Source organism: Hemiscyllium ocellatum, chromosome 12 (genome assembly GCF_020745735.1).
Source record: "Hemiscyllium ocellatum isolate sHemOce1 chromosome 12, sHemOce1.pat.X.cur, whole genome shotgun sequence".
NCBI classification, from domain to species: Eukaryota; Metazoa; Chordata; class Chondrichthyes; order Orectolobiformes; family Hemiscylliidae; genus Hemiscyllium; species Hemiscyllium ocellatum.
This window is the reverse complement of record NC_083412.1, coordinates 59,841,958-59,869,228: the sequence shown is the minus strand read 5'-3', so window position 1 is coordinate 59,869,228 and position 27,271 is coordinate 59,841,958. Positions and strand designations below refer to the sequence as shown.

General features: G+C 39.6%; 1 protein-coding gene across 1 annotated transcript in view; it reads right to left on the bottom strand.

Annotated features, from left to right (window-relative positions):
- man1a2 (mannosidase, alpha, class 1A, member 2) overlaps nt 1-27,271 on the bottom strand; it is a 125,599-nt gene that overhangs the window by 36,322 nt on the left and 62,006 nt on the right. The window contains exons 7-8 of the mRNA XM_060833597.1: nt 20,337-20,460; nt 18,568-18,661 (exon numbers count right to left, since the gene is read on the bottom strand). Of these exons, the coding sequence (XP_060689580.1) occupies nt 18,568-18,661; nt 20,337-20,460 (218 nt within the window). The remainder of the gene's footprint in view (nt 1-18,567; nt 18,662-20,336; nt 20,461-27,271) is intronic.

Below are 27,271 nucleotides of genomic sequence, written 5' to 3'. Positions count from 1 at the left end.
ATAACTTCCAAATGCCTATCCAATGCCCGCTTAAATGACCATAAAGAAGGAGAGTTCACCACTGATACGGGCAGGGCATTCCATGAACTCACAACCCGCTGTGTGAAGAATCTACCCCTAACATCTGTCCTATACCTACCACCCCTTAATTTAAAGCTATGTCCCCTAGTAACACCTGACTCCATTAGCGGTAAAAGGTTCTTAGTATCTACCCTATCTAAACCCCTAATCATCTTATACACTTCTATCAGATCTCCCCTAAACCTACTCTTCTCCAATGAGAACAGCCCCAAGTGCCTCAGCCTTTCCTCATAAGATTTTCCTACCATTCCAGGCAACATCCTGGTAAACCTCCTCTGCACTCGTTCTAAAGCTTCCACATCCTTCCTATAGTATGGCGACCAAAACTGCACACAATACTCCAGATGAGGCCGCACCAGAGTCTTATACAACTGCAACATGACCTCAGGACTCCGGAACTCAATTCCTCTGCCAATAAAGCCCAGTACACCATATGCCTTCCTCACAGCACTATTTACCTGGGTGGCAACTTTCAGAGATCTGTGTACATGGACACCAAGATCCCTCTGCTCATCCACACTACCAAGTAGCCTACCATTAGCCCAGTAATCCATCATCTTGTTATTCCTACCAAAGTGAACGACTTCGCACTTAGCTACATTGAATTCCATTTGCCACATTTCCGCCCAGCTCTGCAACTTATCTATATCCCGCTGTAACCTACCACTTCCTTCCTCACTATCCACAACTCCACCGACTTTTGTGTCATCCGCAAACTTGCTTACCCAGCTTTCAAGTCCTTCCTCTAGATCATTTATAAAGATAACAAAAAGCAATGGTCCCAAAACAGATCCTTGTGGTACACCGCTAGTAACTGCGCTCCAAGATGAACATAATCCATCAACTACTACCCTCTGTCTCCTTCCAGCCAGCCAATTCCTAATCCAAACCTCTAATGTATCCTCAATGCCATACCTCCGAAGTTTTAGCATTAGCCTACCATGGGGAACCTTATCGAACGCCTTACTAAAATCCATATACACAACATCTACTGCTTTACCCTCATCCACTTCCTTGGTCACCTTCTCAAAGAACTCAATAAGGTTTGTGAGGCACGACCTGCCCTTCACAAAACCATGCTGGCTATCCCTGATCACGTTATTCCTACCCAGATGTTCATAAATCTTATCCCTTACCATTCTCTCTAAGACTTTGCCCACCACTGAAGTCAGACTCACTGGCCTATAGTTGCTAGGGCTATCCCTACTCCCTTTCTTGAACAATGGGACCACATTCTCCATCCTCCAGTCCTCTGGTACTATTCCTGTTGACAACGACGACATAAAAATCCAGGCCAATGGCTCTGCTATCTCCTCCCTAGCTTCCCATAGGATCCTGGGGTAAATGCCATCAGGCCCAGGAGACTTATCTATATTCATCCTTTCCAATATTCCCAAAACCTCTTCCCTGCATATTTCCAGGGCATCCATTCTAATTATTTGTGATTCCATATTCACATCAGCAACAGTGTCCTGTTCCTGAGTGAATACTGATGAAAAGTACTGATTTAATGTCTCTCCAATCTCCTCCGCCTCCACACACAACTTCCCACTACTATCCTTGACTGGACCGATACCTACCCTAGTCATCCTTTTATTCTTGACATACCTATAGAAAGCCTTTGGGTTTTCCCTAATCCTACCAGCTAAAGACTTTTCATGTCCCCTTCTCGCTTCTCTTAGCTCCCTCTTTAGCTCCTTCCTGGCTACCTTATAACTCTCAATCGCCCCTACTGAACCTTCACGCCTCATCTTTACATATGCCGCCTTCTTCCCTTTCACAAGGGACTCCAATTCCTTACTAAACCACGGCTGCCTCACAAGGCCCTTTACACCATGCCTGACTGGTACATACCTATCGAGGACACGCAGTAGCTGCTCCTTGAACACTCCCCACATCTCATTAGTGTTCTTCTCTTGAAGCCTGTTTTTCCAATCCACACATCCTAAGTCATGCCTCACTGCATCATAATTTCCCTGCCCCCAGCTATAGCTCTTGCCCTGCGGCACACGATTATCCCTCTCCATCACTAAAGTAAAAGTCACCGAGTTGTGGTCACTGTCCCCGAAGTGCTCACCTACCTCCAAGTCTAACACCTGGCCTGGTTCATTACCTAGAACCAAATCCAATATAGCCTCCCCTCTTGTTGGCCTGTCGACATATTGTGTCAGGAAACCCTCCTGCACACATTGTACAAACACCGACCCATCTAATGAACTCGAGCTATAGCTCTCCCAGTCAATATCTGGGAAGTTAAAGTCCCCCATAACAACCACCCTGCTACCTTCACTCTTTTCCTGAATCATCCTCGCAATATTATCCTCTACTTCTCTAGGACTATTAGGAGGCCTGTAGAAAACACCTAACAGGGTGACCTCACCTTTCCTATTTCTAACCTCAGCCCAAACTACCTCAGATGGAAAGTCCTCTTCCATCGTCCATTCCACTGCTGTGATACTGTCTTTGACAAGTAATGCCACGCCTCCCCCTTTTTTACCCCCATGTCTGATCCTACTAAAACATTTGAACCCTGGAACGTGCAACAGCCATTCTTGTCCCTGTTCTACCCACGTCTCTGTAATGGCCACAACATCGAAGTCCCAAATCTGGGAAAATACCAGGATATTTGTGCTTTAACTCCACAGTTTCTTGGTCTTTCTTGGGCATCTCCACAACAAGGAATATCACTCCCACCTTGGATCCTGCCAAATCATTCCCAAGAACAAACTGAATTCCTGGAACTGACACTCTGTCAAACAGTCCCATTGTAACTTCCCCAGTCCTGAGTTGGCACTCCAACCTGATCTTACATAGGGGAATGCTAGATTTCTGTTCATCTATCCCACAAATTACCACACTCTCAGATAACAGATCAGAGAGTGCATATTCACTCCTCTCTTATCATCAGCAACTAGTTAAATCCTGTCCCTCTCAAAATGATAACTTCTTGTCCTTCTCCCTGTTCTGAGTCAACTTTATACTCAGAGGAAAATTCTTTGTAGAGATCAGGTACTAACTCCATACCCAGCGCCTGCCTCGGTGGTGTACTCTCCCGCAGCTACTCAGTTCTTCTTGGGGTCTCCTTTATTACCTTCACTTAGCTTCTTTTCCCACAGCACCTATCTTTAAAGTCCAGCACCGTGACTTTACTAGTTCCACTTTACCACAGTGGAAACACCTTTTTTACCCTCTTGGGCTTCTTTTTTTATCCTGTGGTAAATTCTTATTAGTGCCCTCTCCTGACCTGGTTCCTACTTTGTGTTTCTGAACCACTGTTTATGCGCTTCTAGTACCAGTTCATAAACACTTAAAATAGCCTGTTTACCCTCTCCATAATCTCTTGACTCATTTGACAGTGCAGCAAATACCCCACTAGCTCTGCCTACGAGTTTAGTCTGAACTAGCATTACTCATACATCCTCGGACCACTCCATCTGCCTAGCCAACTTTTCAAATGAAATAAAGGCGGCTTCAACATCTTTCTCTTCAAAATGTGGCAGAGTTTTGACATATATCACTACCTTCTCTTTTAATCTCCATCCTGTTAACTTGACTTTGCTGACTAAATCGCAACTTCCCAAGTTCAAATTCTTTGTCTCTCCCTCTTTGCTCAGCTAAAAATCTTCCGTCTCCCTTTTTCCTCTCTCTCTCATTCTTCTCTCTCCCACCCTCTGTTCATCTTCTAATTCCATTTTCCTCAATTGTAGTTTAAGTTTTTCTACCTCTACTGCACTTGTCTGTTTCTCTGATACACCTAAGTGTTTGAGTAACCCCTTTACAATTTCAGTTTTACTTTTGTCCTTGGTTAAACTCAAATCTAACTTATTTGCTAATTCTACAAGTATGGCCTTTTTCTGTCCTTCTGAACTTTCTTGGCAAATTTGAGGATCATCTTCAAATCCCAGAAACTCTTTAGAAATTTTAAGAGCAATTTCTCTCACTTTTAATTTACTCAAATACAAGTCACCAAAATTAAACAAATTGTCTCATTACATTTTAACTAAAAGAACTAGGACATTAATCAGCACTAATCAGCAAATGGTTAAATCAGCTAGGACTTTTCGTACTCCCAAACGTGTTCAAATTTATCTAAATCCGTTCAAATCCCGCATGAACCCTCAAACTGTTACGACACAAGGTAAACTCTCCTGTTTACTGTCAACCAGCAACATAAAAGAAGATTTATTCCGTGCAGTAATCGGTGAAAATTCGAAAGGCTAAGAACTACTTAAAGTAAAAATTAACAACTTCATTGCTTAAAGTATAACAGAATAATTAACAACTATTTACAACTCCTCTCTAAACTATCTTTTTTCTTCCCTTCTATAATACTCATCCGATAAAACTCCGATTACGATTTACAAAACTAGGCAGCTTTCAGTTTTCTCTGTATTCCTCATTTTTTTTCTTCTTAGCGATTTTGCTTCACAGGTTACTGATCAATAAAGGTACCATTTAAGAGAGCTATTTTTCAGACCGTCTTCACACGCTGGGCTTGGCAGTTTTCCTCTCACCTGTTCAATTTTCTCTGGTCTTGGATTGCGTCATTGACTTTTAAGATTGAGGATACACTAAATTCAAACTGGATTGGAGTTTGGTATTTTTCAGGGTATGATTTAAACTGATTGGCCTAATTCAAATCTATTTTGTCATTTCCAGGCAACCAGCTATCCTAGCCTGGCCAGTAGCTGGAGGACATGTTACATTGTACCTTTTCTCAGAACACTTAGTGCTGTTAGATAGTTTTTGCTGGCTTTTAACTCTCTGAAAAGGTACAGTACACCCACATCTTCATAACATTCCAGTTTCAACAATAGAAAATATGAAAACAGGAAGAAAGGCAAGTAACTTTTACAAAGGTAGGGAAATTTTCTCATGACCTCCAGTACTAATATTTTTGAAATTATTTGCGGAAAAGGTTTTCTGAATCACTCGGATCTCGTCATTTCTACATTAACTGAACAACTAATGTTGTAGATTGTGTGTTTTTGCATGAGTTTTTGATCCAAAGATATATGTTTGGACTTACTCAGCAGTTAAGTGGACCTTCCCACTCATTCCATCCCAACATTTTAGCCAATAAATGTATTTAGGGCTGTACACAGTAGGGGCTGACCACTTTTTTTTAAATTCAGAAATTAATATTTAGGGCCAGACATATTGCAGTACTGCATTGCTGTAAAGTAGCACAGATTCAGTCTGCTTGAAAATGCCAACTTATTTCATTTTTCAGGCTACAACTTGCAGTAACAAATACCTACAACCACATCCTTTTCTAGCTTGCTCCTGTGGACAATTACTTGTGGTTTCTTTCTGATCCTCATCTCATTTGCACATCCAGCTCTCAAAGCAATAAAGTAAAATATCTCCTAAAATATAATTAGATACACTACGTGAAAATTCATATGAGTACTCTCAAAACAATTATTTACACAGAAACAAAAACAAAAATATTTCAGAGCTGAAGAGTCTGCAAAATGCATAGGTGGTTTGACAAATTCTTCCAGATACTATAACCTTTTCAAAATTTAAACTTCACACTTAGGAGTTCAGGTTGTAGGTGGATTAGTAGCTTGAATATTGTTAGTACGTTGATAATAGTCTACCACAACCTCATTATTCAAGTTTACTTTTGGGGAATTTTATAGAGTTCCTAGAAGTGGATTTTGTTTTCCTCAATGTTGTTCCATTAGGTGCTATGGCTTTGGAGAATCTATGTTCACTATATAACACTGCCTTCAGTCATGGAACATGAGCTACTGTTTCTTGCAGTTATGCTGATCAAAACTTATCAACCTTAAACACACCTTTCATTTTGATGTAAACCATCTGGAAGAACAATGGCAGCAGATGCATGAGTAAACTACTACTTCTAAGTTCACTTCCATGTCACACACCATCCTAACCTGGAACCATTCCCTCACTACCAGTGGGTCAAAATTCTCAAATTCTTTTTATAACAGTACTGTGGATGTTCCTACACTCCAAGAACTGAAGCAGTTTGAGGAGGCAGCTTCTTGTTTAGGACAATTTGGGATGGGCAATAATGTCGGTGTAGCCAGCAATGTCCACATCCCATGAATAATAAAACAAAACAAGCCATTTCGTTTACCTGTAAATATTGTGGAATTACTACATTCTTAATTGATGTGGTAATCAGTGTGTTCAAGGGCACTGGCTTGCAGCAGACAAAGTCAAATTTCTACCTTTTCAGTAAAAGGCATTCTCATCAAGGTGATGCCCTTGCCAATGTTTTGCAACAAATCATTTTCCAATGGGTTGAATTTAGTTTCCACACTGCTTATTAAATAAATTCATATGGAATCCTCTGATACCAAAGTCCAGAATAAGTGTTTCAAGCTCAATGTCAGAATAATTGGATTGTACCTATAGTAGACTTTTGAATCCAAATAGAAATGTTTTGCCATCATTTAAGATGCATGGTTCTAACTCTTTGTGATGCATTGACTTCCAGGCTCATCATCTTCCTTGGGCCATAGTACAGTAGGATGTAGACTTCTGTTGACAACATTTGTTTGATTTGTACATGCTTTTACAACCCACTTGCCATATAGAGGAATCTTTTCTTCTGAGTTCGCTTAACGAAGATATTTTAGCAGAAACACTGAATAGACATAGTGCTACGAGTTTAAAAATATCTCTCCTTCTACCTCACCAAAATGAAGGAGCTGGTCACTGACTTCAGGAAGAGGAGCAGAGGGCACACTCTGGTCTGCATCAATGATGCTGAAGTGGAGATGGTTGAGACCATAAAAATCCTGGGGGTGATGATCACCAATAATCTGTCCTGATCCACCCATGTCGACACAATGGTCAAGAAAGCACAACATTGTCTCAACTTCCTCAGCAGACAAAGGAAATTTGGCATGTCCAAAAGGACTCTTACCAATTTTTATAGATGCACCACAGAAAGAATTCTATCTGAATATATCAAAGCATGGTTTGGCAACTGCTCTTCCCAAGACCGCAAGAAACTACAAAGAATACAGCCCTGTACATCACACAAACCAGCCTTCCATACATTGACTCCACCTGCACTTTCCATTGCCCTGGAAAAGCAACCAACATAAACAAAGACACTCCCCATCCAGATTATACTCTCTTCCACCTTCTTCAGTTGGGCAGAAGATATGAAAGTTTGTATACAATAAATAGCAGCTTCTTCCCACTGTTATTAAACTTCTGAATGAACCATTTAATGTTGATCTGTGCATTTCTCTGCAGCTCTGTTCTATTAGCCCATGCACTTCGTACAGTATAGTCTGCCTGTTTTGCACACAAAACAGAACTTTTCACTGTACCTAGGTAATGTGACAATAATAAATCAAATCAAATCTAAGACATCTCTACAATTTTGTTTTATCGAAGTAGGCATTATCGTAAACCTTCCACATTGCCTGGATTGAGATATTGGGCGGCACGATGGCTCAGTGGTCAGCACTGCTGCCTCACAGCACCAGGGTCCCAGGTTTGATTACAGCCTTGGGCAACTGTGTGGAATTAGCACATTCTCCGTGTCTGCATGGGTTTCCTCCAGGTGCTCCGGTTTCCTCCCACAGTCCAAAGATGTGCAGGTCAGGTGAATTGGCCATGCTAAATTGCCCATAGTGTTAGGTACATTAGTCAGAGGGAAATGGGTCTGGGTGGGTTGTTTTTCGGAGGGTTGGTGCGGATGAAGGGCCTGTTTCCACACTGAAGGAAATCTAATCTAACCTTTCACGGCTTGAAAAGACAGCAAAATAATTTGATCTGACCTACAGTCACCTGACACTTGATATTGAAGAAAAGGTCATGCACAACAAGCCGCTATCATTATGAAATGTATATTTTGCTCAAACACTTTAGTTTTACCCATCATTGCATTCGATTGGCAACACATATATATCTGAATAATTTTTGGATTTTTTTATCCCCATATACTGCTGAAACAAATCTAGATCAAAAGGCAGTCCCTTCAGAACTACATTTGGAAGATTGTGTTTCCAAAGCATTTTCTTGAGATTTCTTTGTCAAGTAAACTGGCCAATATCCATGGTTGGCATCCAGTTTGAAGAACTGAGCTCTTGTGAATTTCAGATTAATTCCTCTAATATAAGAATTTTGGGCACCTCTTTAGAGGACGTTCTGACAACTTAGATACAAATAAAATCTAATTGTGCTATCTTCATGTTGTACACATCTAACAGAACTGCATCAATTTGTAACTTGAAGTACGTGACGCATAATTCTATTACTTTCCATATCATCCAGCTCACCTCTAAAGCTTCTTTTGCACGAGAGGACTGCATTTTGTGGGAGGGTCAAATTGCATTTTCTGAGGTTCAATGCAGCATCCTCTGAACATTCCTGTGCCATCAAATCCATCTAAGTAAAACTGTTGCAGGTTCTACACTGATTGGAGGTAAGTATTCTTGATCTTTTCTGTTGCAAACGGTAAGAACAGAGAAGATGGTAAGAGAGGTGGGGGTGTGGCATTGTTAGTCAAGGACAGTATTATGACTGCAAAAAGGACATTTGAGGATTCATCAACTGAGGTAGTATGGGCTGAGGTTAGAAACAGCAAAGGAAAGGTCACCCTGTTGCGAGTTTTCTATAGGCCTCTGAATAGTTCCAGAGACTTAGAGGAAAGGATAGCAAAGTTGATTCTCAATCAGACTCCGAATGACAGGGTAGTTGTTATGGGGGACTTCAACTTCCCAAATATTGACTGGGAATACTATAGTTCACATACTTTAGATGGGTCAGTTTTTGTCAATAATGTACATGAGAGTTTTCTGACACAGTATGTAGACAGGACAACAAGGGGCGAGATCACATTAGATTTGGTACTAGGTAATGAACCTAGTCAAGTGTTAGATTTGGAGGCAGGTGAGCACTTTGGTGATAGTGACCACAATTCAGTTGTGCTTACTTTAGCAATGGAAAGGGATTAGTATACTCCAGAAGGCAAGAGTTAAAGCTGGGGGAAGGCAATTATGATGTGATTAGACAAGATTTAGAATGCATAGGATGGGGAAGGAAACTGCAGGGTGGGGGCACAATAGAAATGTGGAGTTTATTCAAGAACAGCTACTGTGTGCCCTTGATAATTATGTACCTGTCAGACAGGGAGGAGGGGTTGAGCACAGGAGCTGAGGCTTACTAAGGAAGTTGAATTTCTTGTCAAGAGGAAGAAGGAGGCTTATCTTAAGATGAGATGTGAAGGCTCAGTTAGGGCGATCAAGAGTTACAAGGTAGCCAGGAAAGACCTAAAGAGAGAGCTAAGACGAGTAAGGAGGGAACATGAAAAGCTGTTGATGGATAGGATGAGGGAAAACCCTAAAGCTTCCTATAAGTATATTATGGATAAAAGAATGCCTAGAGTAAGATTAGGGCCAATCAAGGACAGTAGTGGGAAGTTGTGCGTAGACTCAGAGGAGATAGGGTAATGCACTAAATGAATATTTTTTGTCAGTATTCACACTGGAAAAAGACAATGTTGTCGAGGTGAATACTGAGAAACAGGCTACTAGACTAGATGGGATTGCAATTCACAAGGAGGTGGTGTTAGAAATTCTGGAAAGTGTGAAAATAGATAAACCCCCTGGGCTGGATGGGATTTATCCAAGGATTCTCTGGGAAGCCAGGGAGGAGATTGCCGAGCCTTTGGCTTTGATTTTTATGTCATCATTGTCTACAGGAATAGTACCAGAATACTGGATAGCAAATGTTGTTTCTTTGTTCAAGAGGGGAATAGAGACAACCATAGTAACTATAGACCAGTGAGCCTTAGTTCGGCTGTGGGTAACGTCTTACAAAAGGTTATAAGAGATTGCATTTATCATCATCTTGATACGAATGGGCTGATTAGGGATAGTCAACATGGCTTTGTAAAAGGTAGATTGTGCCTCACAAACCTTACTGAGTTCTTTGAGAATGTGACCAAACAGATAGATGAGGGTAAAGCCATTGATGTGGTATATATGGATTTCAGAAATTCATTTGATAAGGTTCCCCATGGTAGGCTACTGCACAAAATACAGAGCCATGGGATCGAGGGTGATTTCATGGTTTGGATCAAAAATTGGTTAGCAGAAAGGTGATAGAGGGTGGTGGTTGATGGGAAATATTAATCCTGGAGTTCAGTTACTAGTGGTGTGCCTTAAGGATCTGTTTTGGGTCAACTGCTGTTTGTCATTTTTATAAACAACCTGGAGGAGGGCGTAGAAGGATTGGTTAGTAAATATGCAGACAACACTAAGGGCGGTACAGTAGTGGATAGTGCCAAAGGATGTTGTAGGTTACAGAACGACAGATAAGCTGCAAAACGGGGCTGAGAGTTGGCAAATGGAGTTTAATGAGAAAAGTGAGAGGTGATCCACTTTGGAAGGAGTAACAGAAATGCAGAGTACTGGGCCAATTGTAAGATTCTTAGCAGAGTAGATGAGCAGAGAGATCTCGGTGTCCATATACATAGTTGCCACTCAGGTTGATAGGGCTGTTAAGGCGGCATACGGTGTGTTAGGTTTTATTAGTAGAGGGATAGAGTTTCGGTACCATGAGGTCAAGCTGCAGCTATACAAAATTCTGGTGTGGCCGCACTTGGAGTATTGCATGTAGTTCTGGTCACTGCATTATAGGAAGGATGTGGAAGCTTTGACAAGGGTTCAGAGAAGATTTACTAAGATATAACCTGGTATGGAGGGAAGGTCTTATGAAGAAAGGTTGAGGGACATGATGTTGTTTTCGTTCAAGAAAAGGTGGTTGAGAGGTGACTTAATTGAGACATAAGATAATCAGAGGGTTAGATCGGTTGGACAGCGAGAACCTTTCTCCTGGATAGTGATGGCTAGCTTAAGTGAGCACAGTTTCAAATTGAGGGGTTATATATATAGGCTTTATGTCAGAGGTAGTTTCTTTACTCATTGTTAGGGGCTTGGAAGGCACTGCCTGCAATAGTGCGAGACTCGCCAACTTTACAGGCATTTAAATGGTCAATGGATACGGATATGGACGAGAATGGAATAATATACGTTAGATGGTCTTCTGATTGTGCCACCCTGTGAAACCAACATCGAGGGCTAAAGGGGTTGTACTGCGCTATAATGTTCTGTATTCTATGTAACTTTGTGATCTCGTCAATGGTCATGTTATTAAGATCTATGTACATTGATCATCCTGCTATTGCTGGTCAATACATGACCAAAAAATATTTATAGTTCCCACACAGAATTGCCATAGTGGCATTTTAATGTCAATGTACCAATGCAAGAGATGGGTGTCCAATGACATATAATTAATTTTGCTATAGTAGCTTGTCCTGGCACTTCTGACAATTCAAGTAGACATCCTTCATGATTCTGAACGATAGAATTATTACACTTACCCTTGTGTCAACTTCAGTGTTGTGTCAGCATAGATGGTTCTGTTTTGACACTTGACTTCTCTCTCGTGAAGTGAAAGTAAGTCTCTGGACAACCAGAAACTTCAGCAATGGCTATTGAAGGGGACTAAATAATCACATACTCTATCTGATCCAGCTCCATTTCCATCCGTCTAACCTGCCTCTCAATTAACATAACCACACAGTAAGAAAGATCAGGAGTAGACCACTCGAGCCTGCTCAGCTGTTCAATGTGATCATGTCTGATCATTAAAATCAGTACCCTGCCCTCCTGCTTTCTCATACCATTTAATGCCTTTAGACCAACAAACTATATCAATCTCCTTGCAACATTTTCGCCTCAACTACTTTCTATGGCAGAGAATTCCACAGGCTCACTATTTTTCAGATTAAAACATTTCTTTTCATCGTAGTCCTCAATGGTTTAGCTTATATCATTAGACTGTGACACTGGTTCTGTACTACCCAGCAGGACTTTATAGGTTTCTATGACAGCCCTACTCATTCTTCTAAATTTCAATGAATGTGATCCTAATCGATCTAGTCTGTCTTCACACATCTGTTCTGCCCTCCCAGGAATCAATCTGGTAAAACTTTGTTGCACACCCTCAATGGAGAGAGTATTCTTTTGTGAATAAGACGACCAAAACTACAACAATATTCGAGGTGTGGTCTCATCAAGATGGGCAATTGCAGCAAGGCACTCTTGCTTCTGTAGTCAAATCCTCATGCTTTGAAAGCCAACATACCATTTGCACCTTTCACTATCTATTGCACCTGCACAGTTACTTCCAGTGACTGTACACAGGCACCTAGATCTCATTGTCGCTAATGGCTCAGGCACTAGAAAATCAGGTTTTCACTTAGTTCTTCTGCTGGAGAATTTCAGATACAAAAATAGACCCAGTCCCTCTATTACACGACTACAGTGAAATTCAGTTGAGTTCACGACATCCACTGACAAAGCAATTGATTCTTGTGGCTGTTCTGCAAGATATCAACTCAAGATGGTGATTTCTAAAGTTTGCTTTGCCAAAAAGTTAATTTTCCAACATTCTCCTTAAGTTAAGAGGATCTCTCTAGGCCTCTGAGGCAGGTCTGAGGTATTTCCAAACACTTTCTATTTTCATCATTTACGCATTTGGTTCTACAATAGTTGAATAATTATAAGGCATAGCTTCACCCTCTGGAAAAAAGCAGCTTGAATTTGGATGGGAGGTCTGTGAACTAATTCATACCAGGAGGTTACATGGCATTTTACAATACCTGCACAGATCTGGGCACGCATAGTGACTTATGAACAGAAATGTGCTCTTTGGCACCAGTGGTGGTTCACAATTTAAACACAATTTTGGGAAGATATTTCAAAGCCTAAAAGGTCAACTTATATAAGCATAATCTGTAGCATCTTATATTTAAGAGGAGCATATACAAAAGGAACTGACCAATTACAGCACAGCGTTTAAGATCAGACTCACAACAATACTGCTTATGATACTGCAAAGATCAGGCATTACAACGAATGAAAGCAATAGCTGGCATAAAGATCTACAAAGTTACTGCAGTTGTGTTCAGTCTAGATGTGTTATTGCAATAATTTCATTAAGCAGTAGGAGAGAAAGCTATGCTAACTTTGATTTATGGGTGTATCCACACAGAATGGACTGCAGCAGTTCAAGGTAGCAAGTAATTACCATCTCAAAGGTATTTAAGTTTGGGTAATAGATGTGGGCTTTATCAGTGACATATCCATCCCATGGAAGAATTTTTTAAAAATCTGAGGACTGAATATGAACACAGAGAATTAGATAAGCATTCTATTAAAAAATACCAACACTCAAAAGGAGCAAATACCAAGATAACTAAATGCACAAAGTGAACAATGTGTGACAACACAGATAGCCATGAATTGATTAGCTGATGAGTATTGCAGGTTTGCCTCCCCCTCCCAAGAGGAGAGGTTTGATATTCTAAATTACCTTCTGGTAATAAAATAGCTTGAAGATTATCAAATAGATCAATGATGATACTTAGACAATTCAGCAACTTAACTGTGCATGACGAACACAGGTTCGTTAATAAAACGGCAAGCATATTAAAGAAGCATATTTGCTTACGTCTGTTAATGAGTTAATACTGATATCGTACAGCACCTCAGACCCATGTTGTGTACTCCTGTATCACGTAGGTTTGTTAGTGCGATGAGAAAGACCTGAACTAGTTAGGCAGTGTGTGGCAAATTGAACATTGATTCAAAAGGTGCAAAAAGTACTGCTTGAAATGAAGGCCAGGAAATAAAGAGTGCTTTCCAGGTGGACCAAAGATTGGAAAATATATAAAAAGAAGCCCAGTTTCACTCAAAGGTAAATGTAAGGACAAAAATGAGCAAGGCAGATGAGCTGCAGTGCATATTCACACACAGGATTATGATTTGTTTTAGTCGTCACTAAAATATGCCTCAGAAGGGCTGCAATGACCGCTTAATGCTCATGGTCACAGGGATTTCAGACCAGTAAAATAACAAAGGAAGTAGGGTGCTACATTGATGAAACAAACATTTGCAGCCATAAGGAATTATTATAGGGAAAAACCAATTGGCGGTATAGTTAACTCTGTTTCATAGTGTCATAAATGGTCTATAGCAGAGAAAAGAGCCCTTCAGCCCAGAGTTTGCCTCAGTCAAAAACTATTCCAACCCCATTTTTCAACACTCACCCTGTATCCTCTGGCATCATAAATGCACATGTAAACACTACTCAAATGTTGATGGTTTTTGCCTAGATCACCCTTACAGGTAGAAAGTTCCAGATTCTTACCACCTTGAGTAAAACAGCTTTTCATCAATCTCCTCCAAAAAGCCTCGTGCCCCTCACCTTAAATCTATGCCCTTCTACCAAGGGGAAAGTTCCCTCCTGTCAACCCTATCTATACCCCTCAATTTTATATGTCAATCATGTTCCGCCTTCATCTCACTCTCCATAAATGCTGCCAGAAATGCTGAATTTCTCCAGCATTTTCTATTCTTATTTCAGATTTTTAGCATCCAAAGTATTTTGCCTTTGTTTGATGAATTAAGAGTTGAATTAAGCAACAAAAATATGCAACCTCACTACTGGAATGTGCAGCAGACATCCAGTCCAAGTACAACAGAAGATCAAATTTGCAGGCACTTTCTAACAAATGCAAAAACTATAAAGGTAGAAATAATGTATAACTCTAGTTGTTTAAATATAAACTGTATAGTCAATATTAAAGTTACAGAAGGCAGAGAACTGCTACATTGCAACAAGTGGTAGGCCCAACAAGAGGGTAGAAATCTGGGTTTACCAGATATATCCAAGTAATTCTTGGTACTGTAGATGAGCAGAGAGATCTCGGTGTCAAGGTACACAGGTCCTTGAAAGTTGCCACCCAGATTGACAGGGTTGTTAAGGCGGCATAGTGTTTTGGCTTTTATTAATAGAGGGATCGAGTTCCGGAACCATGAGGTTACGCTACAACTGTACAAAACTCTAGTGCGGCCGCACTTGGAGTATTGCGTACAGTTCTGGTCACCGTATTATAAGAAGGATGTGGAAGCTTTGGAAAGGGTGCAGTGGAGATTTACTAGGATGTTGCCTGGTATGGAGGGAAGGTCTTACGAGGAAAGGCTGAGGGACTTGAGGCTGTTTTTGTTAGAGAAAAGAAGGTTGAGAGATGACTTAATAGAGACATATAAGATAATGAAAGGGTTAGATAGGGTGGACAGGGAGAACCTTTTTCCAAGTATAGTGACAGCGAGCATGAGAGGGCATAGCTTTAAATTGAGGGGTGATAGATATAGGACAGATGTCAGAGGTAGTTTCTTTACTCAGAGTAGTAAGGGTATGGAATGCTTTGCCTGCAATGGTCGTAGATTCGCCAACTTTAAGCCCATTTAAGTCGTCATTGGACAAGCATATGGACATTCATGGAATAGTGTAGGTTTGATGGGCTTCAGATTGGTAGGACAGGTCGGCACAACATCGAGGGCTGAAGGGCCTGTACTGCACTGTAATGTTCTATGCTCTAATAGTTGAATTTTTTTGACTATTTTTTAATGTTACATTTATGGGGACATCTATTACATGGTTACTACCTTTGAGGGGTTGAAATTCATGCCCGTCAAAATTCATACCGTATCAATAGCAGAAGCCTAACTGATCTCTAAATGAATATATAAAAATAACGAACTATGGTATTTCTGAAAACCCCGAGCTGAATACAACAACCTGCAGACAAGTAGACCGGGAGCAGAACAACTGGCAGACTGAAAAGCTGGAGTGGGATGTGATGGCCGGCACACTGACTCACAAATGTTGATCGTTATCTGTAAAGAACTAGGGTTAACTTTCAATGAGTTATACGGAAAATTCCAAGTTATTTGACCAAAAATAAGGGGTCGACTTTTACATGAGATCGATTATTACTCCAGTATTTTAGACAATCATCTGGGCAGGAGGAAGGGGTAAGCCGCACAAATTCAGTTAGTTTGGCATAGTGATGAAAAAGGACAAAACTAAATTTAGGAAGACCAGTTTCACTAGATTAAGAAGTGACTGATCAAAAATGAGCTACAAACAAATTCTTGAAGGTAATCCAGTGTCAGGTTAATGGGCAACTTTCAGAAAAAGATTCAAGGTGTTTACCTGCATCCTCAAAAAGTCAAGACAGTCAAATCTAGAGACACTGGGTAACAGGGTGAACATGGGCATAAGAAAAATCTATGCCATATAACATGAACCTAATACTACAAAAAATCTCAATGCAACAATAGAACTGTAGATGTGAAATGAAAAGAAAATTTAGGAAAGTAAAATGAGAGCAAGAAGAAAAAAAATCAGAAAGTACCATAAAGGGAAATCCAAAGATTATAAGCAAAAAGAGAGACAAGGTGGACTTCAATAGTTAAGCCAGTATTCACTGCCCATCACTAGTTGCTATCAGGTGGTGGTGCTGAGCTGCCTCCTCTAACTACTGCTGTCCACGCTTTTTAAGTAGATGCCCAGTGCTTTCAGGAAAGGAGTTCCAAAATTTTGACCCAGCATCACTGGAAGAATGGCAACATGTTTCCAAGTCACGATGATGTGTGGTTGGAGGGAAACTTTAGGTCACAGCGTTTCCATCGATATGCTGCCCTTTTTCTTCTAGATTGAAGCAGTCATGCGTTTCAAAGGTGCTATCTAAGAAGCCTTGGTGAATTTCTGCAGTGCATCTTGTAAAGACACACTGCTGCTATTGAGTATTCATGTTGGTGGGAGTGGATGCAATGCCAATCAAGCTGGCTGCTTTAACCTGGAGTGTGTCAAGCCTGAGTGTTGTTTGAACGACACACATCCAGGTAAGCAGGGAGTATTCCATCACACTCCTGACATTTCCTTTGGCCAAGCTCTGGTGAGTCAGTGAGTTACTCACTGCAGAATTCAGAGTACTTTGTAGCCACAGTACTTATATGGCTAGTCCAAATCAGTTTTTGGTCAGGCTAACCCCAAGGATGACTATAGTGGAGGATTGAATGTAAATGGGTGATGGTTAGAGTCTCTCGTGCTGCATATGGTAATTTGTCAGCCAAGCTTGAATATCACCCAGATTAGATTAGATTACTTACAGTGTGGAAACAGGCCCTTCGGCCCAACAAGTCCACACCGACCCACCGAAGCGCAACACACCCATACCCCTACATTTACCCCTTACCTAACACTATGGGCAATTTAGCATGGCCAATTCACCTGACCCGCACATCTTTGGATTGTGGGAGGAAACTGGAGCACCCGGAGTAAACCCTCGCAGACACAGGGAGAACTCCACACAGTCAGTCGCCTGAGGTGGGAATTGAACCCGGGTCTCTGGCACTGTGAGGCAGCAGTGTTAACCACTGTGCTACCATGCTGCCCACCAGGTCTTGAAACAAATCGCCATAACTGCTTCAGTATCCGAGGAATCGTAAATGGTGCCTAACATTGTACAATCAGCAGTGAATCTTTCCACTTCACTTTCTGATGGAGGGAAGGTCACAGATGTAATTCCTGGAAAGATGCCTAAGAGTTGAGATGACTGACCTTCAACAACCACCATTCAAAGATATGCAGGTTAAGTGGACTGGCTTTGCTCATGTTCAGGGATGTGGGGATTTGATGGTTAGCCATGAGAAATGCAAGGTCACAGGGACAGGGTAGTGGGATTGGTCTAGTGGGATGCTCGTCAGAGGATTAGTGTAGACTTGTTGGGCCAAATGGCCTGTTTCCCTACTGTAGGGATTCAATGGAACCATAATCATTTTCCTTTGCTAGGTACGAATCCAACCAGAGAGTCTTGCCACCCCTTGTTCCCACTGACTCTAGCTTTCCTAGAGGCCCTTGAAAAACAAAATCACACTTGGAAAAATACAGTCTTGATGCTCAGGGTACTCACCTGACAGAAGACAAACTAAGCATCAGTGAGCAGATTAATACAAAGTAAATAATGATGACACCTCCCATTGCTTCACCGATAATCAGGAGTAAACATATATGGGTAATTGGTTGGATCAATTTGCCCTATTGTGTTAAATGATGTAACTGAGCAATTATCGACATTGTCGGGTAGATGCCGGTCTCACAACTGTACTAGCAAGCTTGGATTGGATGCAGCAAGTTTTGAAGGACACCTCTTCAGTACTGGAGTGCTGTCAGGGCCTAGCCTCTTTGCTGTATCCAGTGACATTAATCATTTCCTGGTATCACAAAAAGTGAATCAAATTGATTAAAGACTGGCGTCTGTAATACCGTGAACAAGAGTTCCCTACAATTTTCGGCTACATAATGTGCACAGAATCTTGGAGTGACTGCATATTCGTACTTGGAGGGAACGTTGATATGGATCCCTAGAAGAAAATTGTTGCTAGTGGGCTTATGCAGTTTAATGCAAAAATAGTCCTGAAGTGTACCTAGAAACAAGCTTAATACAAAAATTGGATTAAAAATAATTAAATGCATCCTATTTCAAAGATCCATATACTAAATGCTAAGGTTAAACTCTCAAACATGGGAATAATTATAATGATTCATGTATTGAAAAATACTCACGTTGTCCCCAACGCCCTGTCCTTGGATTAAGGTAGTTGGGATACAGGCCATTAGGTCTGTCCATTTTCTGTAACAACTTCCGAATGTGCAACACCTGCAATTAGTTCCAAACTTAATTTTAACAATTGTAGCACTGTTTACACATGCTTTAATGAATTAGTGTTAACTTACTGTGAAATTATTTCAACAATTTTAACAACCCACTTTCTCAGGTGTCCTCTATTTCATGCGTATTTCAGATGATAGTACAGATTAATCAAATTCAGTCCTTCACTAATACTACTGTTAAACTACCACAACACAAACATAATTGCACATTGCAAGCATGCCTAAGACAAACAATTTAAATATCACGCATTCCTGGGCCTTGAATCCCCTGAACATCTGATTAGGATATTGTGATTATTAGAACACCAGGTCCTTTAAACAGTACCTTACTTTTGAGATAACATTGTAAAATAACTTGCCTATCAGCAATACCATCACTTTGTGTTCACATACAGGGTATATGATTGCTGTGAGTAAACAAACACCAGACCATGGCTGAGAAATAAGGAATTTCATGAGACACTACATTGGAATGTATACCTCAGGTGAACGACATAGCCTCTGATCAAAGCCAACAATGATACTACAAATTCAGGTTTAATTGTTTAGAAACAAAGTCTGTGAGAAGATTTGTAGCTCGGATGCTTGTTGTTGTGGTTCTGTTCGCCGAGCTGGGAATTTGTGTTGCAGACGTTTCGTCCCCTGTCTAGGTGACATCCTCAGTGCTTGGGAGCCTCCTGTGAAGCGCTTCCACGATGTTCCCTCCGGCATTTATAGTGATTTATATCTGCAGCGGACAGCTGGAACTGACAATCGGAAGCGGCAGATACAAATCACTATAAATGCCAGAGGAAACATCACAGAAGTGCTTCACAGGAGGCTCCCAAGCACTGTTTAGAAACAAATCCAAAACCAGAGGTAAATGTTTGCAAATCCGAAGATTATTGATTAAGTGTGCAAAGGAGCTACATATAAGTTCAATTTTATTTAAAAATAGTTTTAGTTATAATAAATATATGTAATTAAAATTTTGCAATGAGTATTCGGCATTCATAAGCTTAATCATTTATACAATTTGAAGCTAACCTTTCACTCAACCCTACACTAACTGAAGGCTTGTTGTTTTAATTCTTCATACGTGCAGTTGTTGGCATCAAACCTATCCAAACAAAACTTTCCGGAACTTCCAAACTATGAGTGTGTTAAGGGCTTCTAGTGTTACATTTTATAATGCTTAAGATGTGGGCAGTAAGGGTAAATATGGATGGATAGTTTCCCAAAGGGCACTAACACTAATAAAGGAGTCATACTCATTAGGTTTGACAGGTTCTATCCTGAAGAGCATTAACCAATGTGTTGAATATCTTAATGATAATCCAGTTGCTTTTGTGATGGTTTTCTAATCTTAGCCAATTAAATTAATGGATTTACTGAATTCAGTATTATAGTGTGATCTTTTGGGAATTGAAATCAAACTTGGGACTGAGAATTCTAGAGCACCGTATTACTAGATAATTCATCAGTCTTTCCTTTCCTCAATATCTCAAGATTTGAAAGATACAGCTATAGTTGAGGTCATACATGAAGATAACTTTAATATACTGTCCAAGATTCTTCTCAGATGTCAGGTAACTGACATATTCCCACAACAAAACAATATCTGTAAAATATGGAAAGTCAAGGTTCAGTAGTTTCTCACATCTTACAAAGAAAACACTTACTTTTTTGTAGTAGATGGGATCCCCTGTCAGATAGCTCATGTGGACAAATTCCAAATGTAGTGTCCCAAATTCAGACAAAATGCTACTCCCAGCAGATGCCCAGCCCCAGTTCCGTCCAACACCACTGGCAAATCAAGAACCCAGCAAGAGAAAAAAACATATAATCACAAACAGAAGAGCAAAAGCCAATTATCAGATGGCTCAACCAGATTCTAATGGCTCTCTAAAGATGAATACCTTAAATTTCTACTTTTGGTAGAGTCAAAAAATTCAATATAAACACCTCCCTAAATACGTTTTTGACCAGTAGTAGCATCATCTTTATTTCATCTTAAATAAATAAGACTGCCTTTGTGTAACAATTTTTTTTTCCCTAATTGAAATGCAGAAGTTGTTATTTGATACTCAGATGAAATATCAATGGCACTCTGGCATTTTAACATTCAAACAGAACTATATTTCTGTATGATCATACTTGCAGCATTCCTCATTCCAAAAACTTTAAAAACTGCTGTACTTCTCTTCAGAATGTATTTTACCAACTGATACTTAGAATATTATCATCAATTTAAATTCTACGAAAATGACAACTCGAAACAGTCTAGTTTATGCACGGTGAATATCAGCCATCCTCAGTTAAGTGTGCTGAATAAGCCATGACAGCCCCACGACTTCAAACTTTCCTGTTAGAAATAGCAACCACTTTTTATTTGTATTTCCACTTTTTGTTATTAACTTTATTATCATCCAGTAGTCACTTAGAATCTCACACATAATGCCAGCTAATCTCAGACCAATTCCATTGATAGCATTGCCGCTGCATACCTGAATAACCTAAGATCAAATTCCCTACAGTGGAAACAGACCCTTTGGCCCAACAAGTCCACAATGACCCTCCGAAGAGTAACCCACCCAGACCCATTTCCCTCTGACTAATGCACCTAACACTATGGACAATTTAGCATGGCCAATTCACCTGACCTGCACATCTTTGGACTGTGGGAGGAAACTGCAGCACCCAGACATGGGGAGAACGTGCAAACTCCACACAGACGGTCACCTGAGACTGGAATCGAACCTGGGTTCCTGGCGCTCACCACTGAGGCACTGTGTTACCCCGTGCTAAACAATGGTATGTTCTAGATTCCAGCCATGGGCCTAGCCTAACAAACCTACAGCTAAATATGGGCTCAACCACAATCCAAATCAACCAATATAGACTAAAACTGTATGAATCACTGACTCAAGCCTTGAAACCAGCTTTTGTTTTGGTTTAGTTTGCTTCCAAAATGCTTACAGACAAGGAGTTTCTGGATTTCAAAATTTTCCAGTTTATAATTTTAGCATATACTTAAACACATTTGTGAATTGGTACCAAAGACATTAAAACATTCCAATATTAATGTTAAGACACAAAGTGGGCAGAGTTAAATTCATTCATTTAAAAATACAGGATGATGCATACAGGAATATGCAGGTATTCAGAATAAAATTGAGCATCATCAACAGTTAATTTCTACTCTCCTTTTTATATGTCCCTTCATGTTTGCATGTCATGGAAACATAAATGTAAAGACACTTGCAGTTATCTTAAGTCCTGACTTTTTTTTTAAACATTTTGGGTCCAGTCACTCTTCCACAGAACCAGACCGGAAAGTTAACTGATTTTTCTCCACAAATGCCAGTAGACCTTGGCTTTTCCAGCAACTTGTGTTTTTGTTTCTGATTTCTAGTATCCACAGTTCTTTTGGTTTTTATTCTGACTTAATTTGTGCCCTAATACAGAGAAACCTCGATTATGCAGCATTCGATTATCCAAATATCGGATTATCTGGCAAGGTCACAAGGTCCCGATGCTCAGCTAAACGATGCTATCCAGCATTTGATTAACCGAACGAAATAGTCCCCGCTCGTGTCCTTCGGATAATCAAGGTTCCTCTGTACACCAGTGCTCCCCAAACTATTTTTCAGCGCAACCCTGTTTAACATATACTCGCACACGAAATTAATCTGTCTCTGTCACTGTAGGTCCTCTCCCCTAGACACAATTATCAACCCCTCTACATTCTTCCCAGACAGACCAATAATGAACCACTTACCATGCATTACCACCCTCTCCTTTCCTACACAAATTAAAGGAGCCCCCAGCACACACAAAGAACTAGCCCTTATCCACTCTCTCAAACACATTAATTGAACCTCCCCCTCACATTTGGTCTAACTGCCAATAGTACAATTCAATCTCTAGCCAAAGAAAGAAATTTGTACAGTAGACAGACAAGGGAAGAAACAGCAAAGTTTGAAGCTACTGATCATCTCTCCAGCTCAGCCACATGGCATCTTGGTTTTCCCCACATGCTGGATACAGTCACTAGGTAACACTTGTCAGACATTTAATGAAATGCCACAAGTGATGAGTCAGAGTATTGTGGGGCCACATAAAAAGGTTCCGGATAACTGGTGCTGCTGGATTCTGCAGTTCCAGGCTGAAGAGCTAATAATGAATAAACTATAAACTAAGGTTGGGATCTATGCAAACCTCAATGTGGGAAACTGATCGATTTGATTAGAGGCTGACATTTGAGACTTTATTAAGACAGATTACCTACCCAGCACTAATTCTGATATTCTTCAAACACTATATGAATACAATGTGGCTTGATAAATTCCGATGAAACACGATGCTCAACAATAATAAGAAAATGCTGAGATGGCATTAAGTCTGGCATTCCAACACCATTAACTTCTGGATCTACTGTCCCATTTTATATATAAAAAAGAGAATTTAAACTTCACTTAGGACTCACTCCCTAAAAACTGTATTACTGCAAGTAGTGTAAAGCAAAGCTGTTCCAAGAATGAAGACATATCAACTGGCAGGTAAATCTATTTTCATTCTGTACATTACCTACGCTAAAGGCATTTCACAAAAACACATAAAACCTTCACAATTAACTGAAATATTTCCAGATTAAGGTTTAGCCATTGAACACTCTTTCTACATTACTAATTGAGAGGGGCAATCTGTGACACAAACAATGGCATCTATTTATATATAATGCCAAGCAGTAACATGTGCATGAAAGAAATATGTACACAAAACCTTCAGCCTCTAGGCCTACAAATAAACACCGTTACGATAACATTTGTTAACATTTGAAAGGCATTATGTGATCCAATGGTTTTTAATAGTAGCACTTAACATAACTGACTAAATTTAGTAAACTGCTGCTATATCCAAGTAAAGTTAGGATTGATCAAAAACCAGATTTGGATGATACCGCATTAATTTTTTTTAATACATCCTGTGTACGAAAAAATGTTCGTCCACAGGATGTATTCATTGTGAGCAAGGCGATGTTTGCTCATCCATTTTTGTCCTTTCTGAACTGTTGTTGTAAAGGGAGGTCCAGGACTTTGACTCGTGACAATGATGGAATGGCAATATCATTCCAAGTCAGAATATATAGCGAGGAGGGGAACTCCGTGTCCATTATCATGAAATTAGAATGATGCTCATACAGATAAATGAATACTCATTAATATGATTAATGAAGGCTGGAAAGATCTTGCACATCAGAAGAGGATTCCATGAATGTGGCAATGAAATGTTGGAGGAATAAAAAGGGAACTCTTAGCACCAGTTTCTCTCTCAAACATCTCAAGAACACTTCAAATGCGTTCAAATGCAGTGACCTCAAGCAAGCATGCTAGGCACTTTTTGCACAGTGAGATCTCAAACAGTTGATTTGCGTTTTTATTCTAAAGCTATGTAATGGCTGAAAGAGCAATGTCACTCAGGAAGCCAACAGACATTCCCTTTTAAGAATTCAAGTCACACTTTGACTTTAACCAGAAAAGACAGACAAAGCTTCCATTTTTCATCTCAATCACAGACGATAAATTTCAACAATGCAGCACTATGGTATTTCAGGTTATTAGCTCAAAGCCCAAATCCAAAAGGAAGTGCAACACTAACTGAGCCATGGTGACACACTTTGCACTGAAAATCAATGCAAAAACATTAATAAACACTCAGTGATGTATGTTTTGTCCAGTAATAATTCTCAAACTGAAGTTTAACAAGTTTATGGATTTTATCCATAAAGTAATTAATCTGAATAATGAACATTGCTACGTATTCCTGAAAATAAACTTATGTAAAACACCATTCTGAAAGTCTAAAACCTTATGCCAATCCAACAAACACTAAGTCCACAATAAACTGGCTATGCTAACGATTTATAAGAAAATGTATTTTCTTGGCTACTTGAAAAATTACTTCTGGCTAAAAGCAGCAGCTTATTTGGGAAAACATCTCTGAAATGGGTTAGAAAAGAAACAAAAACAAAGACCAATAACAGCAGAAAACTGTTAACATGACCACTCTCAGAATCATGCAATGCAATTTAGTATCGCACATCAATACTGGGCATATCTGTTCCCCAAACATGTAACCACAGATTTTACCTTCTCCTCATAAACAGGATTCCCCAATAAACAGGAAATGTGGAGGAACTCCAAATGAAGAGTGCCAAACTCTGCAAGAATGCTCGCTCGTTGCGAGGCCCACACATAATTACGGCCTATCCCACTGGAAAGAGAGAGTCAGGTTCAGTTACAAATGGCACCTCCTCTCCCGCCACCATTGTCCTTAAATATAATAAGCAGCAAGGCAGCAAACAAGATCACAAAGACTAAAAACAGTCAAAGATGCTTCATTGACTGCAAATTAAGTTACATTTTGTACTCAATTACCAATTATTCTGAAACACTTCCGAGCATAATATCCAAAAGCCAGGAAACTGCAACAAAATACTTGACTCCATGTAACAGTCCACGAAGTACAGGTAAGCCCTCACTGCTCTGCAAGACCATGACAGCACAACAGGTGACTATTTAAACTAGAAACTCACATTTACACAAACAGACAAGATGCTGGGTAGCTTCATAATATGGTGTGGCAATTTCCTTTTTTATATATAAATCTCACACACTAACAATATGCAAAATCCTCTTGTCGCCAAGATATTTATTATGTATATTCAGTTAAAATCTTTTCCCAAATCAAGTCTGTTTGATATGTTTAGCATAGCAATTTTTCTCAGTCGAAACCTTTCAGAATTCATTGAAATAGCAGTTTGCTACATAAAAGGAAGCTTTTTGTCACACTGAATGTACTGTCTTTTGAAAGCAAATCCCTATCGCTGATACGCCCCAGTTCTGGATTTTTCTCAGCTTCAAGCAGTTAATCAAGCACCATTTAAAAATAATGCAATTACGTCTGCCTCAACAGGTGCCTACAGCAAGGCATTCCATTGTTTCACAACTTTGAACTAAACTATTTACTCATCCTCTTACTCTGTATTAAGTCAATTAGCCTTCATCATTAAAGCCTCAACCAGAATTATCTTAACCTATTCTGCCCATCAAGGTCCTTCCTAATTTTATAAAACTGCTAAAATGCCGTCAGTGCTATCAATTGTGGAATCACACTAAATAAATAACAAATGAATAACCCGTGTGCCCTAAACATTGCATGAACAGCTTTAGACGATTTAAAAATTGCCAGTCAGGTTCATCATGTGGCTCACTTATGCCACCTGCAAGCTTCATCTATTCATATACAGGAACCGGTTTCTTGCAGGAAAAATACATCCATTGCATTTTTTTTGCATTAAACAAAAAACATGAGGGACAATAGTTTCCTAATGCATCTTCTACCACAACATTGCAACCAGAGTCTACTTTCCAACCAATCACCACCTTTTCCTTATGCAGTTATAAATTGTGCTTCCATTTGAATTAAGACATTTTTTTCACCTATTATGATAAGTGCAAGACAAAAAAGTTTCTGCAGAAGGTAATTTTCTTCCTGTAAGTTATTACATACTAACGATTCAAGCCTCCAAGCCAATATCTTATACAAGCCTCTCTTCAATAAACACCTAGAGGCTTCCTTTGTATTTTCACATCCTTCTGTTTTCAAACCTGTACACTCAACAGCAATATAATTAAGCAATAAGACTTTCATTCCAAACAAATTGATCAAAAGTAGAACCAAGTTACAGCAAATATTCCACTTGATACTGCCCAATTAGACCAATTATTAAATGCAGAGCAGACGTCAAAAGCTACATGGAGGACAGCAATTTACAAATGATAAAAGGTTTTTAAAACATCATTTACTTATTCCACGTGGGACTAATTCACAAAAACAGCAATGGAAAATGGTTGCAAACAAGTTTTTAAATTCAAGACCAGTAAGTGCCAAAAATAATTTGTATCTATTTTCAGATAGTTATGTCAGCTACTTTCTGAATATAGCTTTAAAATAAAGCAAGTCTTTCTGAATATTCTCAATGGCTGCAAAAAATATAGAATACTATTAAAAGACTTAAAGCATTCAAGAATTTAATAATAAAAATGCCAAATGATCTCCTTACCATAAACTGGTAACCATAACTATAAAATTCTACCCATTTGGCAGAGGACTCTATTTCATTTATTTGCTACTTTATCCCTTCACTACATGTTTCCACAAAATGGCCTAAACAATCCATTTATTACCTCCTCAAATTCACGGATTGAATCTTTATTACCGGTTTACTTAACAACAAATCTGATCACTTCTATCATGCTTTCAATTTGAGGCAAACTTGAAATTTTGACATCATGTATTAATTTAACATTAAAGTTAAGTGCTGGATATTAGAATCCATTTCCTAGTATGTTATATAATGCCTTATCTTGTCAAGCAAGTTACGAAACATCTTGATGTGCAAGTTGAAAAAGCAGTCAGTGACTACTTTAGAAAGACTACTTTAGGAACAACACCTCATTTACGGTTGTAATCCAGTTGTAATTGATATAGAGAAAGATAGAGAAGATAGAGAAAATAAATTATGAAAGATTTTGCACCAGTGTATTGCTGT